We start from the raw sequence: 16,335 nt of genomic DNA on the forward strand, positions 1-16,335 counted from the left end.
GCAATAATTTATAAATCTGTTTAATTTTTAAGGAGAAAAACAGCAGGAAAAGAGATGGGGGGATAAAAGGGGTAGAAGAAAAGGACCCAAGGGGTAAAATCGGCAATAACACTTTAATATAGATTTATGGAACTCTGGCCGTTCTAGCCAGAACACACATTTTATAAGCCATAAATAAAGCACGCAGAAACCATAAATTAAATCAGACCCGAGACCTGGATTTCACCATGTCCAGAATGGGATGCATTTTTTTTTCTTCTCCTGGTCATTTACACCAGACTCTTAACATTATTGTTTTTCCTCTTTTTAAACATCAGTACAACCAGCTGGTTCCCTGTTAAAACTACATGGTTTTACACCAAGTCACTCACAAAAGTTTTCGTTTTAGGTCAGACTTCCCTGCAACATCAACAATAGAGAACAACAACAAAAATCAGAATCTGCAGGTGCCTTGAGAAGGAGGAATCTACAGGGTAGAAGCCAAAGGCTCCTTTAAAACTGTTTATATATGTATATGTATATATATATTTCCATCCCCTTCTCTACTTAGAATGACAGATCACCGAGGCCCAGTTCTTTAGGGGCACAGACAGTTGGGTGAGACTGTACTCTTGGGGCCTGAAGTGTGGTGGCTACTTTTTCCTCCCAACTTTTCCAAAGTCTCCAGGCAGCCTCTCTTCTCTGGTCCTTCTCCTGCTGGCCAGAGCTAGCAGGGCCTGCAAACCTTCTTCTTAGGAGGAGTTCATAATAGGCCTGGAGTACACTCCTTGGTAGTAGGAGGTGTCTGCAGCCAGGGGCGAGGCATCCAGGCCCGCTTTGTTCGTGACTGGGCCCATGGCCAAGCTGCCTGGCATGGGGGAGCCATAGCCCCCAGGGTAGTGCATGACTTGTTCATAGGCCTTGAGGTCCATTTTGTGGGGCTGATGGTGGTGGTGGCTGTGGTGGTGTTGTTGCTCAGAGGACATGAGGTTGTTGATAGAGAAGGGGTGGTTGAAGGCGTAATGGTGCTCCGGCTTCAGGTGGGCCTCGGGTGGTAGGCCTGGGTGGTGAGGTGGACCCAGCAGGTGGGCTGCGGCCTGCTGCTGCTGCTGCCCTGGCGAGGGCGCTGGCTCCGGGGGACTCAGCGCAGAGGCGGGTGTCCCTTTCAGCTCTCCCAGGCCTCCTCGTTTGTGCTCCTGACATGGGGAAGAGCTCGAATGGGGGGACTCGGTGTCCGCCGGAGTCTCAGAGGCCGAGCCCGCGGCCTCCCCGAGCTGAGCCTGCGAGGCCTGAGTCCCAGCAGCGGTCTTCTTGCCTCCGCCCCCGCCCGCCCCCGCGGCTTCCTTCAGTGCCAGCTGCTTCTCACACTTGAAGCGCTTCTGGCGGCGCAGGTAGCAACCATTCTCGAACATGTTGCCCGAGTCGGGGTGCAGGGTCCAGAAGGAGCCCTTGCCAGGCTTGTCTGGCGAGCGGGGCACCTTGAGAAAGCAGTCGTTGAAGGAGAGCGAGTGTCGGATGGAGTTCTGCCAGCGCTGCTGGTTCTGTCGGTAGAAAGGGAAGAGGTCCATGATCCACTGGTAGATCTCGCTCAGCGTCAGCATCTTGTTGGGGCTCTGCTGAATGGCCATGGTGATGAGCGAGATGTACGAGTAGGGAGGCTTGGCGTGGGTGTAGCTGCGCCGGTACGTCTTGGGGTCCCGTGCGCGGCTCAGGCCCGCCTGCCCGTACATGGGGCTCATAGAGTTCATATTGGCATAAGGAGCAAGGCCACCCATGGCCCCAGCCGCCTGTCCCCCGAGTGGGCTCAGGCTCGGGCTCAGGTGCGGTCCCATGCCTGCCACACCGGCCGCACCAGCGGAGCCGCTCATGCCCGCCATGGCGCCCGCGCCCGGAGACATGCCAGCTAGGGATGGGCTCATTCCAGCGCCCACATACGATGACATGTTCATGGAGCCCGCGCTCATGTTGCCGGAACCGCTGCCCATAGCGGCCGCGGACATGCTCATGTAAGTGTTCATGCCGTTCATTCCCAGGCCAGCGTTCATGTTGCTCACGGAAGAGTAGCCCTACGGACAGAGCCCGGGGAGGAGACAGGTTAGCACCTAGGTTGAGCGTGCCAGACCCTCCCACCCACCAGTTGGATCCCGTCCTCCGCCTTTTTGGAGGCTGCTGGAAATCTCTTTCTTTCCCTGGGTCCCCAGTCCACTAACACCAAGTCATCTGTGCCTCAAAGCTAGCCGCACCGGTGGTCGCCCTAGGAGAGGTGACTAGCAGGCTGCAGTTCTAGGCTTGTGGCTCGTTCCTTGCCCAGACTCGAGAACATCGATGCCCGGGACCACTACTACGTCAGGCGCTGCAAATGTATTTTACTCTCTTGGACTCCCCAAACCCTCTGGATAGCATACTGAGTAAGCACTAAGGCTGGAAATCTCCGTTGCAATCCCTGGTGGCCAAAAGCCACTTTTGGAAAGTCACTGGGGCAGTCTCAAGTGGAAATAGTCTCAGTGTCCCTATTCTGGATCTTCATACTGGGACCCCACTCCTCAGTCACAGGGGAGTGAAGCGCTGTGCCTGCGCAGAGTCCGCGGGGTAGTTGGAGGCATTGCGTGGAGGAATAGGGAAGGGACCGCCAACTCGGCTAGGAACTGTTAGTGTCCCGGCTCAACTTTCTTTCTCTTTGTCCACTCGTCTTTGACTTTTTGCCTGCACCTCTGTCCCCAACTCCTACCCACCTTCTCTTCTTCAGCTCCCCACCCCCTCGCCAGCCGACCTCCCACCCCTCCCCAGCCGCGCGCTGCCAAACATAACTCTGTTAGGATAGTGCGTGGCTCGGCCACGAAGAGGATTTGGAGGCGCCGCAAGTCAATATTTGATCACAAAGTTAATATTATCTCAAGGCTAACAGTGTGTCGTATAAAAAAGAGACCCATTTGAGTCGAAGGAGGGCGGAAAAGGCGGCTGTCCAGGAAGGCTAGAGGTGGGGGGGGGGGGGGACGGGTGCCCGTGAAGGGAGCGTTCGGAGGCTGGGGACGCGAAGATACCTACCACCCCCACTTTCCCCGGCGAAGGCAAGCGCTTACCTCCGGCTCTGCATAGTAGCTGCTCCAGTCGGATGGCTCGTGCCCTTCCATCTTCACGGCTCCCAGCATACTGGAAGCCGAGTGCATGGCGGTTTAAAATTTAACAGCCACAACAAACGACCAGCAATCAGCCCCCACCCCCACCCTCTTTAAAAAAAAAAAAAGTCAGCTAAGGCACCGTCCCCTCCCTCCCGCCCTCTCTCGCGCTCCCTCTCTCTCTCGGCTCCACTTCCTCTCTCTCTCCCGCGGCCTGCCGCGGGAGGTAGCTGGGAGTGGGCGGGAAGGTGGTTGGCGGAGGAGGGGGCCAAAGAACCTAGGAGGCCGGAACCCGAGCTTTGCCGTCGGGCGTGCCCTCCGTCGCCGCGCTCCCGGGGCTGACGGTGCAGGCTAAGGCTGGCAGTGTCGAGCTGCCGGGAGGCGGCGGGAAGCTAGCGGCGTGGGGGCGGGCGGGGGGGAGAGCTAAAGGAGGGGGAGAAGGAGGTGTGGACCGCGCAGCGGACAAGTGCCGCAGTGACGTGGGCGGCTGGTGATATAGCGCGGCTCGCTGGCGCAGGCCTCCAATCCCCAGACCCCGGGCAGCCCATTTGAATAATCAGCTCACACTTAGGTGAGAGGAAGCCCGGGACGGTCTCCGCACCTGCCGCTTCGCGCCCGAAGCCAGCCCAGCTACCGCTGTCCCCTGCACCCCTAAGACCCGGACTTGCAAGCAGACGAGCGGGCACCCCGGTGGTGTCCCTTTCTTTACGTCCACGGGGAGTCTTCCGTGGCCCCAGAGACCTGGGATCAGGCTACCCCTGGAGAAGCTCTGGACTCCTGCTCCTGCCCCATCCCCCCTCTTTTCCCAGAGCACCCGGTGCATCAATCGAGGGCGCGTACAGCCTCGGTGCCCCGCAGAGGCGAGACTAGCAAGATTTATTTATCCCGGCTTTCTTTCCTCTCGGCGCACATTCGCTGTCAAAACAACAAGCAGGTGATAGCCAATTTGCTAAGCGCTGCCCTATTTAGAAAAAACAGTGTACACACCTTTAGCTCGCTGACCGCTGCTCCGGAGGCCCCTCCCTGTTACAGTTAAGTCCTGGAGCGGCCTCAGGAGGCGCGCAGGACACGCATGGTCGGGCCGCCTTGGTTGTCAGCTACCTCGGACCTTTTTCTGGCTTCCCACCACAGGCTGCCGGGAGAGCCCCGCTTAGTTGCAGCCAATGCCTGGGAGGCTGGGATTTGCCTCTGACATTCGGGCCTCGGGCCTCGGTGTTTCAAGGTTACTTTTCAGTTAAATCCAAGGTGCCCAACAGCATTTCGTAACTAAAACAAACAGGGCAGTGGTGGGGGTAGGGCAGGAGGGGAGAGAGAGAAAAAGGAATCAATAATAGGCCTTATGGGATGACTTCAGGAGGCTCTGCGGTCTCTCTGCCTGCTGAGGCCGGGAAGGTTTTATATAATTTGAAATTTTCAGTTCCTATTTTCTTCGGGTTTATGAGTGTTAAAAAAAAGTCACTTGGGTGTGGGGCTTTGATCCCAGCACTCGGGAGGCAGAGGCAGGCAGATCTCTGAGTTGGAGACCGGCCTAGTTTACATTCGGATCGAGTTCTAGGACAGCCAGGGCCACACAGGGATAATCTGTCTCAGAAAGCAAAACAAAACAAAAACCAATAGAACATGTCATTTGTATCGTTTGCTACCAAGACTAAGGTGACCCAAGATTTTGGCGCAGAGGGTCCTGAAGGCAAGCGTTTATGTGTGGACACTCTTGGTTTTGAAAACGTGAGTAAAATGAGAAGGCTACAACCCTGGATTCTTCCGCCTCAGAGGTGAAGAAAATAGGAACTGGGCTCAAATCCGAATGTCTAGAGTGGGGGTAGTAGAGGATACGTAGAGGCGGCAGACAGACACTGGAATGAGCTTTGAACAGGGAAGCCTGAGCGAGGATCAGACTGGAGGGTGAACCTACAGGACTGGTGGAGGAAGAAGTCTCTTGGGTCACCGTCCTTTTGGACTGAAGATGCAGCGTCAACAGTTCCTGAAACGTATAGTTTGGATAGTTTACAGAACAAGTCAAGTAAGTCCTCTGAAGAAGTGCAGGGTAAGATCTCCCAAAGGCAAGACCTACTTTCCTGCTGAATGGTGAATCTGATGCTCAGCTAGTGACTACAAGGAACCCAGAGAGAGCAGATCCCCAGCGTCTCCGCCAGGGCCCACAGGAAAAGAGGGGTACACATGTTGTTTATAAAGGAGCTGATTTTCAAAATAAAAGCAAAAATGCAGGCATGTGCCTGCATGCACGCACGCGCGCGCGCGCGCGCGCGCGCGCGCACACACACACACACACCCTTAAACAATTCAGCACTCCTGTTCTTTCCACAGAGATCTTAAATGCTGAAGCACAGTACTCACCTCCCCGCCCCAAATAGGAAACTCAAGACACCAACCTCCTTCTTTTTCCTACCCCCTTTCCTTTCTCGCTCTTTCCTTTCCTTTTTTTTTTTTTTTTTTTTTTTGAGACAGGGTTTCTCTATATAACAGCGCTGGCTGGCTGGAACTCGCTTATTCTCAGAGATCCGCCTGCCTCTGCCTCCCCAGTGCGGGGATACCATCAATCTGGTTTACACACACACACACACACACACACACACACACACACACACACACACACACTCATCGCCCCCCCCCCCCCCCCACGACGTCGGTCTCTCCCACCCGTCTATGTTGAATGCCAGAGTGTTTATAAGCCTGGGGTTGCATTACTCTATGTGCTCCTAGTTGAAATTCGGCCCCAGAAATTATTCCCCTTTTAAAATTAGCTACTATACCCGGGGAGATTGGGTCCGCAGAGCAAAGCACGTTTCCGACAGAGTTCCCACCCTCACCTGAAGCGTCGAGAGTGCTCAGATCTCAGGATATCCGGGAGCGCTAAGCTCCAACTTCCACAGTGACAGGGCGCCCCCTGTTGGTCGCGAGGTTCCCGGGGTCAAGCACAGTTCTAAGTTATCCTTGGGCTCCTAACCGCGCAACTCCTGCCCCTGCTCTCTTTCTTCTGGTCCCACACCCTATCTCCATCCCCAGAGCACCTCCTGGAGGTCCCTGAAATTGCGTGCGAGGCAAACCCGCCCCTTGTCTCCTAGCTCCGAGAAAGGGTAGGTCTGCATGTGACGCCACCTGGAACATTTGAGTGGTTGGTTTGCGACCCTCCAAGATCTACCAGCCACTGGCTTTCAGTAAGCAGTCAGAGAGCCCGGCGCCCAACCAGCTGCGAAACGAGGGGAAAGATTCTGGCAGCCCGCTCTCTCTCCCCGCGCCTCGGGCTTTGCCGGCGCTTGCTCCTGGTGGCGCACACGCTGGTCCTCCCCGAGCGGCTGCGATTTCTAAAGGTTTATTCAGAACCTTGGCACCAGAGTTCCAGGCTGGAATGCTGTAAACTGCCCCAGGTGCCTCTCTCCAGGAAAAAGTTCTCGGGAGCTCCGACTACACACAGATGTCTACTCTGATCCCCGACTGTCTAAACCTCACCTGGGGCTGAGCCACACAAAGAGTTCCTTTGCCTGCACCCTCCCGTTTCTCCCTTTCTTAGGTCCTGCACAGCGGCGGGGTTAGCTTCCTTACAAACGGCCGCTGCTCCTAGGTTTGTTTGTTTTCTGGACGTCGCGCTGGCGGCAAGGCAGCCTTCTGATTTGGCCTAAAATCTTGGCTACCTCTGCGGTCGTTGGGGAGAGAATGATATCCAGTGTCCCTTAGCAAAACTGCTCCCCAAAGTCTCTGTCAATGAAGCTAGCTAGGACATCATTAAACAGAATTCCCCCTATGTAACACGATGGAATTCTCTGGGTGAACCCCAAATCTCAATGCGGAGAATCTATATAGTATATCAAAGGTTATAGGTAACATCTCACTTTCCGTGTTGTTTCTGGTTTATTTTTTAAAAGTCAGACCCCCTTTGAAATCCTCTTCTGTGATTCTCATAGGTTTTTTTTTTGAGTCAAAACACTTGTTTATGGGGAGTACATTTAAAGTCAGTTAGCCATGAACACATCATCAAAGGATATTCATGCACGAATGAAGAAAAGAGTTAAAAGTTTGCACTCTTCTGTAAAAACACAGAAAAAATGTCTATAGAAGTGAGGTGGGACAAAAGTAAGATTTCAAGTTTAATAAGCTGTGTTGTCCCTTGGGAGATCTATGGGAAAGAAAGAACAGGGATAGGATAATTATAAGATACATATGTAGTACCCTTGATGGGATTGGTGACATAACTCGGTGGGAGAAGGTACTTTTTGTGAGCATGACCCTGGGTTCATTCTTTAGCATCAAAAAATAAAACAAGGGACTGAAGAGATGGCTCAGTGCTTAAGAGTGCACTGACTGTTCTTCCAGAGGACCCTGGTTCAGTTCCCAGCACCCATGTGGCAGCTCACAACTGTCTGTAATTCCAGTTGCAGGGGAGCCAATACCCATGGCAAAACACCAATATGCACATAAAATAAAAAATAAATGAATTCAAAACAAAACAATTTGGATTTGGGTTGTAAAACTGTGTCTCCAATGTACATTTTTTGCAGAGTAGTGACATCATTTTATATATCATTTTACTGTTGCATCCTCTTTTATTATATTTGTTATGTTATGGCGAAGTTCTCAATAAGGGTATTAATTCTCATGTTAAGGAAATCCTAGAAAAATAATTTGTATAGTTAGTCACTTGTTTCTCATACTGGAACAGTAAGGAAAAGCCATTCTTCTAACTGATTCTGGTTTTGCTAAAACTGTTTTGTTTGGGTTTTGTTTTTTTCCTCCTTGCTGGTATCAGCAGATGGACTCTGCTCTTCAGAGAGAGGAAATGAAGAGATAGTGATGTCCACCACAGGGGGTATCCCTGCATGGTCCTCCTTCAGAGCAGGAGACAGAAGACTATGTGTGATCTGGGTTAAGGTTCAGCCAAATTCATTCAACACCCAGACCCCTCTCTCCCTCATCTCCCTGCCTTTTTAATACACCTAGAGCTTGTTTGGAGGCTGGGTGGTAGTTATGAATGTTTGTCATTTATGGGCAGATTAGAAGAGCAGTTAGTTACACACTGCACCGGCATCTGTTTTGCTCAGTACTAAAAGTCAGTGTTCTGTCCATTGGGGTCAAGAAGTTGAGGAGTATTCCTGGGATGTGCTTGACATCCGGCTCACCATTCTAGCACTTTTTAACGTGTTTCTGGTATATGAGGCTCTTATAGCAGGTAATTAAAATAATTGGAAAAGATAAAACTAAAAGATGATACCTTTTTGGTAGCAATACTAATAGAGCAATGTGAGAACAAGGTCTCAGCGAAGGGATGCTTGAAGTAGGCACACCTGCATCGGTGGCCCTGGCAACTTTTCAATCATTTGCATGCTGGTACTGGGAGATATCTCAGATATTCCCGCCAACAAGGTGAACAGTGAGCTTCAGGGAGGACAGCAGTCCTGGGAAGTCACTCACATACTCTGGCCATTTCTTTCTCTGTGTAGCTCACTTGGAAGAGAGTCCTTTAGACCTATGGAACCATGGATGACTTGCTGGATAGGCAAATGTCCTCCCAGTAAGTAAGAAGCAGCGAGGCACTGGGCAGTGTAGAGACCTGGCTCAGGGCAGCAAGGCCTGGAGCTCAACTCTGAGACTTGGGGAGTGCTCTTAGTACCTTTGTTTCCATTTTAAAGTCATGCAGGGCCTTGGTATAAACACAGAATAGCTGTGCACAACTTATTTCAATACTAACACTGACAAGGGAAGGGGAAATTATGTATTCCTACCCATTTGGCAAATATTTAATGAGCTCTGACTCTATGTCAGGTGGTGCACACCCAGGGAACACCACCTGTTGTAGAGACCAATCCCGAGTCTTTCCTTATTTTCTTCCCTTTTCTCTTCTGTCAAGAGTTCCAACCTTAGCTGGGTGGTAGTGGCGCATGCCTTTCATCCCAGCAGAGACAGGTGGATCTCTGAATTGGAGGACAGCCTGGTCTACAGAGCTAGTTCTAGGACAGCCAGGACCACTCAGAGAAACCCTGTAATGGAAAAAAAAAAAGTTCCAACCTCTTATATTTTCAGAATTCTTTTCAACAATGATCCAGGAACTTTCAAGTGGAAAAAAATCTATATTCTTTTATTTAAAACTAGTCTTTTAGGTGACAAAAGATAGACTAACTTCCAAGTTATGATGGGTTCTCCAACACTGTACCCTTATCATATAACGGCGTCACTTTTCCACGTCGTGAATGCTACATTGTTGCCTACTGCTGCCTATTGGTGTTTATTAAAGTGTTGGGTTTTGTTTGTTCTTTTGTGATTTTTGTCGTTGTTATTTAGTTGGTTGGTTATGGTGGTCGAGGTGATAGCGCTGTGGATTGTACTCAGAGACACGCTGGACAAGTACTCTACAACTAAGTGTATAAACTCCTACCTTTGAATTCTGACTTTAGGAAGGATGTGCTCTGGAGTAGTACTGGTTTGAGAAACTTATCAGGTTTGGTAAATGCTGGGCTTAAGAGTTTGTGATACATGTGTCTGTATCAGCTGTTTCAGTTGGACTTTGACGTCAAAGGAATCCCAACCAAAGGATTGTGGATCATCCTTCCTGACACAGCTTCTAAGGGTGCTACTAAATTACAGGGCCCCACTGACACTGGACTAATTAACCAGGGTTGGGACACACACACCCTTTAACTTTTTATGTGCATAGGAATACCCCCCAGGGAATCTTGTTAAAATGCAGATTCTGCTTCAGCAGGTAGATTTAGCATTCCTTGCAGATGGGCAGAGCTGCTGGGCCACTGACCACAGGTGGTCTCAGCCCTACGGGTCCATTTCTCTCTCTGTTCCTGTAGTCTGTATTGAGCAGGTAGTGAGATGTCATGTGATAAGATGAGAGCTGGAGACCCCTTTCTAGTTTCTGCCACTTCTGTAGTACCTACAGACTCGATACCCCCAGGAGCTCCCTTAACTGCCCTGGTTTTGCAGGGTATCACTAGTCCGCAAACTGTGGAAAGGGCCCCTATAGGCAGCTGAGTCCCTGCAGCAAGTGTTCCAAAGCAGAGCTCCCCCATGGTGCATTGTTAGCTCGCGCACATCCCCCTACCACCTGGGCATGTTTTCCGGAGGCAAGGACCTCCCTGGTTGACTGGAAAGGACAGGGGATCTATGGCAATTATCAGTTTGCAGCACTGATAGATATTTTCCAAATATGGAGAAACAGCAGAATCAAAGCTACCACATTAGTCTACAGCCACAGAGAAAGGGATCCCTTTACCATTGTTCTGTAAGGAAGATGCCCAGGGAATCCAGGCCGGCACTGGGTGGTGGTCTGACCCTGAGCATAGGCCAGGAGCCCTAATCCTCATCCTCATCCTAATATGCATTTAAGAAACAAAATGCGAGGATCAAAAGGACGAGAAAGTGACAAGAGCAAGCCTGTTTATTGAGTTTCCAATGAAGTTTGCCTTTCCACCCAGGAGGAATCCCAGGTCTCTTTTGAAGACTACCAGGACAAAGAATCTCTTCCCTAAAATGTGACACAATATTGAAGCCACACTGCTGGTCATTGTGTGAGAAAGGGTCTAAGAGTCACTTTAACTGAATTCTTAGACATCACAGCAAATTCCCCCATTAACCTCGGTGGGCCATCCTAATGTTTTCTAACATGCCCAGCAAGGAAAGTTTAGGAGCTGGAACTGAAGCCTCAGAGGTGAGAAAAATGAAAGGCTTCAGGCTGCTGCTGGCTCTTATTCCAGCTGCAATATGGTTTCCTGTCAGTGGTAAGACCGTCTTTCCATTGTGAGAATTTGAATGAAGCATTCTTTCTGTGAAGAACTCTTTTCTTTTATGTCAGAACCTCTATAAGGAAAGCAAAACACTTCTGCCTGCAAGTTCTTATTTATACAAGGCTTCTATATGCACCAGGGGAACTAATGCGAGTCACCGAGGAGTCAGCAGGCTCATTTGTGTCGGTGGATTGGGGGTTAATAAAGCCAGGAAAGACATTATATTAATGCACTTTTCAAACATTTAGTTGGAACTGGGCAGGAAGTGCAAACTTATTTATTAACTGTCTTTTTTTATGTCCGGTTATTAAATCACCCAAGAGAGCTGACTGATCACACGGTGCTTAGAGGGAAGGTGTGATGTAAGTGCTGGGTCATGTTCATCAGAGAAGGTTCTATGGATAGGCTATACTTTCAAAATCTCCAGGCTCCAGCTACACCTTGTAAGTGGGAAGCATGCATTCATCCTTCCAAGTCTCCGAATAAGGTACTAAGTAGATGCTCATTGTGGAGGATGCCGGACTGGCCCTGGGGGAGTCTAAGACTGAACATCCATTCACCAGGTCTCATAGTCAGACCAACACGACTTTCTGGACACTTCTCTGTCTTCTTTCATTCTCTCCTCCCCTTTGGCATGTTAAATTTGGAAACATAATATTTGCTTTGTCATTTTCGTTCTTGTATTCCTCCTCCTAAATGCTAGGACTCTTTCTAGGAAGAGGTGTTTAAATTCACTGTTCTAAAAAGTGATATAAATGTCTATAAAATCATAGACAGACCAGTATATTATATTTTTATTTTTAATTATACTGTAATGTTGCATTTATATTATATGCACATATGCTATATAGATTATATAATATTGTATATGTGTATAATAGTATAACATAATTATAAAAGATATAATATAATTATATTATAATTTAAATATATAACTTATTATAAAATAAAATGTAATGCATGTTATATTATTATAATATATGATATTGCATATTATATATCATTTACTTATTATTATCTATTTTATGTTTGATTTTGTGGATGTAACTGCTAGGCTTGTGCAGTGCTGTGCTGCTGAGCTCTGTCCCCATAACCATATTTATAATGAAGTTTTAAATAGTCACAGAATATGATTCATTTGATTTTATGAATAGCAAAACTGTCACTACACAGGAAGCTTCTGAAGTTTACATGCCAAACTGTCAACACTGACAGGCTCTGAAGCTGACTTGGGAAGAATGAGAAAGGGCTCCCTCTATTGATTTTATGTCTGCCTAATTTTTTCTGCTTGCATCTTCTGTTTTTGTAAACAAAATCAGAGAAATGTGTCCTTTGCCCCTAGATAGCTACTATGTTGCACATATTATTTCTGGTTTTCCTTAATCAAAACCTACCCTGTTTCACAGAAAATGAGCAAACCTTTCTCTGGAGAGACAGTTTCTATGTCTTCTTCTTTTTGGAAGAGAAATCAGATCAGAAGCACACTGGCTGGGAGAAGTTAGGTAGGAAAACATGAATAAGATTTAATAAATCTGGCCCAGGTTTAGAAAGGAGAAGTGGATGTCCGAGACATCTTAAAGACCCAGCAGCCCTTCCATTGCCTTGGCTCTAGTTTTTATGGGCCTCAGGAAGGGAAAAGACTAAATGTAGGCTCTATGTGGTTTCACTTAATTAATATTTATGACTGCAGGAGAAAATTAAATATGGCAAATAGTATAATTTTAAACAGGCTGTGGTCATGGACAGCAAAGCTCACAGTAGGTCCAGAAACACAGGGTGCTGTTGGACAATGGTCTGTACCCTGCCAATTGTATTTTAATAAAATTCTTATTGGCCAGTAGTTAAGCAGAAAGTATAGGCAGGGCGACGAGAACAGGAGAATTCTGGGAAGAGGAAAAATTCAGTCTACAGTCATCACCCAGACACAGAGGAAGCAAGATGAGAATGCCTTGCTGATGAAAGGTACCAAGCCACGTGGCTAACACTGACAAGAATTATGGGCTAATATAAGTTATAAGAGTTATAAGAAGCCTGAGCTAATAGGCCAACCAGTTTATAATTAATGTAGACCTCTATGTGTTTCTTTGGGGCTGAATGGCTGTGGACAGGGCAGGACAGAAACCTTGGTTGACAAAGGTGTGTGGGATTTGGGGCCTCTTTGTCTGTCCATTTCATGTTGTATGTATGCTGGTTGAGCTCTCCAGAAATAAGAGCGTGAATTTGACAGTGGTTCTTCCCACAGATCCTGTGTGCGTGTGTGCGTGTGTGTGTGTGTGTGTGTGTGTGTGTGTGTGTGTGTGTGTAAGAAGGAAAATTTTCATTCTTTCACTACCCTGGCCCCCAAGCAGAAGAGAAACAAAGAGCAAGGGGCTGCCCATGGTATTAGCTTTGGAGACATCTGTATGGCTCTGTTGAGTGTTTCTAGAATAGGTGTCTGCGTATACTGATCCACTGGAACAGAGACTGGTGAGATAATTTGCTTCCTCGAGATGAGAACTGCAGGTGTAAAGCTGGTTCTCTGTGCTAGTAAGTGAGGGGTGGGATATAGGACAGATGCATATCACTGTGATATACAAACCCATACTTTATTTGTGTGCACTAGTTTGGGTTGGATTGAATCAGCTTACAACAATTTCTAGTCCTGTGCTTTTTGGACTCCTATTGATGACCCATTCTTGTGTTGTGATAACAAATTGTTTCACTAGACTTAATAAACATAAGGGAAAGATGAATGGAATTAATGTTCCCTAACCATCTTGCATGGCAAACAGATTTTAAAAAATCTGTTTCTGTTATAAATGTGTGTTTGCATTAGGATTTGAAGTCCATTCCCTTACTATGGGTGTGATGTCTAAAGCCTAAGAAACTCCATACAGTAGGAGGTGAGAGAGCATTAGTTCTTGAAAAGATGCTTCAGGTTTCTCATTTATTAGACAGATAATGGCAGAAGTCACTGAAGCTGCTGAAGATGGAATGAGTAAAGTCTCACAGAGGAGAGCTCGGACTCATCCCAAAGGGCCTTTGGATGGTAGATAAGGCTCAACCCTTTACTCATCATTGGTTAAAGATTCTTGTGGGGCTAAAGGCCTTACCCATGCCAGATACTTGTAACTGCCTCAGTGAATATAACAAGAGCAATCCCTGACGAAGAATCATAGCAAGTATTTGCGCTACACCACACCAAAGGTCTACACTGAATGGTCCTCATCCCTTTCAACAGTAGCCTAAATGGTCACTGTAAGCTTGGCCATCATTTGAAGGCATATCTGTTTGTGTTTCTGTAGTGACTCAGGCTACATTCATCATTTGTGAAATAACCACATATCTAATGGAGTCAAGGTTCGTGGGTGCCATGAATGTATTCAAGGAGGTCACTGAAGTGAGAGTGGACCAGAAAGAAAAATAACCACCACATAACGTCAGATCAAAGCAGCAAGGTCATGCATCCCTCAGATAACAGTTATTATCACCAGTCCTGCAGAGGAGAGGGTTAGTTACCTTTTGCATGTGGGCTGATAAGAAAACAAGTCTCTGAAGGAAGGGAAAGAGCTTGCCAGACTGAAAGGGGAGAACTAAGGGCCCCTCCTGTGGAGAGAAATGCCTGTATAGAGGCATAGAGGCAGCCCATCTGCAGGTGCTAGGGAAAGAACTTCCTGGGAAAGTTGGCCAGCTGGCAGCAGATTACAGGGCCACTAGAGGAGTTGGAGGCTAGAGACTTGGTTCTCCTTCTTAAGTGCTGAAATGGCCAGCTGGGGAGATAAGTCAGGACAGATTTGGGAAGCCTGCTCCTCAGCAGAGTCCTGGGAAGGAACTTTGTACCCAGGATTAGACAGAAGGGAAGTGAGTCACTGCCTGGGTAGACACAGATGAAGTACTGTACCAGCTGCCTTCCTACAAGGAGTGTAGGCTACAATCTACCCTCAGCTAGCATCCTCCCAGGGATAATCTCAGCTCTAGATGCGAGGTCCGACTTCATCCTGGGTGACCCACACACATCCAGTTCTGAACACAAACCGAAACAGAGGCTTCACCACCTCAGGCCAAGCTCAGACAACTACGTAAATACATTTCACCTAACTTAGAGGCTGTCATGCAGGACAACGCTAATTCAGGTAGAGAGGGTGAGTTTCTGGATGGAACACTCTCTCGGGCTTCCACTAGGCACAAATAAAAACAGCCTAGTTGTAGATGAAGTTGACCTCTGTGGTAGGTTAGGTCTCCAACTCTCTTCCAAGAAAATTCCAAACCAATAGAGACAGGAAAACATCAAGTGAAATAAAAAATGTGAAACTGGAAGCCAAAGGTGTGTTTTAGTTTTGGCTTCTCCAGAACAACACCTTTATAGAAGGAACTGAATATAAGCAGGGAGTGATAGTGTGAATATAACTGGCCCCCATAAGCTCAAAGGGAGTGGCACTATTAGGAGGTGTGACTTTGTTGAAGGAAGTATGTCACTGAAGGGGTGGGCTTTGAGGTCAGTCAACTTCCTGTTGCCTGCAAGATGTAGCACTCTCGGCTCCAGCATCACATCTGCCTGTAAGCTGCCACGCTCCCTATCATGGTGATAGTATACTGAACTTCTAAAACTGTGAACAAGTTACCCAATTAAATGTTTTCTTTATAAGAGTTGCCAAGGTCATGGTGTCTCTTCACAGCAATAAAAACCCTAACTAAGACACAGGACATTTGGCCCAGGAAAGTCTAGAAGGGATGAAATAGCAAGGGTAGGCATTGATGAGGTTCAGCACCAAGAAAAAGATCATTGTGGCCACCTGAAGCTGAATCATGCTAGGGCCTCTTGGGACTGGAGGACAGTAGGCTCCTGAGTTGTCTCTACCAAGGAAAAAAGAGCATGAGCAGGGATAAAATGGGCTTCTGTGGTTATTGACAGTTGCTGCTGAGGATCTTAATTTTCTAGATCTTTCTAATGTTGACTGAGTAGGGTAAGGGCTATATGCTCCATCTCATGATGGCAAGTACTTAGAAAGACCTGCTTCCATGCCTGGGGGTTCCTTTTTTAATTAATTATGTATATAATATTCTGTCTGTGTGTATGCCTGCAGGCCAGAAGAGGGCACCAGACCCCATTACAGATGGTTGCAAGCCACCATGTGGTTGCTGGGAATTGAACTCAGAACTTTTGGAAGAGCAGGCAATGCTCTTAACCTCTGAGCCATCTCTCTAGCCTCCTGGGGGGTTCCTTAGTTACAAGAAAAAAATATCAGCACTTTTGAGTTGTTGTAAGACTTAAATGTGGCTTTTCTTTAATTCTTGAATAATATCTTCAAAGATGGCTAGTGTGCTTGAGAGAGACAAGGAGGCATACAATAATATTAATATCATCATGGGCACTGGATCTCCAAATTGTTTTCTTTCCTTCAAGATGAAACAGGCCATCCACACTGGAAGTTTTTAATTGAATCACCTGCAGACACCAAAAGTTATATTCTGCCAACTGCCTCTAGGTGTATTAAAGCAGGTTTTCCAGAAACCTTCAT

General features: G+C 47.8%; 1 protein-coding gene across 2 annotated transcripts; it reads right to left on the minus strand.

Annotated features, from left to right (window-relative positions):
* Positions 1–94: 94 nt before the first annotated feature.
* On the minus strand, positions 95–4,295 carry Foxa2 (forkhead box A2). Of its 2 annotated transcripts, XM_075963853.1 has the most exons (3): positions 4,083–4,295; positions 3,060–3,129; positions 95–2,045 (listed from the first exon to the last, which is right to left on the minus strand). In XM_075963853.1, the coding sequence occupies exons 2-3, from the start codon at positions 3,126–3,128 to the stop codon at positions 732–734; spliced, it is 1,383 nt and encodes a 460-aa protein (XP_075819968.1). In that variant the 5' UTR covers position 3,129; positions 4,083–4,295; the 3' UTR covers positions 95–731. The 2 variants fall into 2 exon arrangements, with proteins under 2 accessions (XP_075819968.1, XP_075819967.1); XM_075963852.1 differs by lacking the exon at positions 4,083–4,295 and having other exon boundaries at positions 3,060–3,196.
* Between the last annotated feature and the right edge of the window lie 12,040 nt (positions 4,296–16,335).

This window comes from Microtus pennsylvanicus, chromosome 2 (assembly GCF_037038515.1).
Source record: "Microtus pennsylvanicus isolate mMicPen1 chromosome 2, mMicPen1.hap1, whole genome shotgun sequence".
Lineage (NCBI taxonomy): Eukaryota > Metazoa > Chordata > Mammalia > Rodentia > Cricetidae > Microtus > Microtus pennsylvanicus.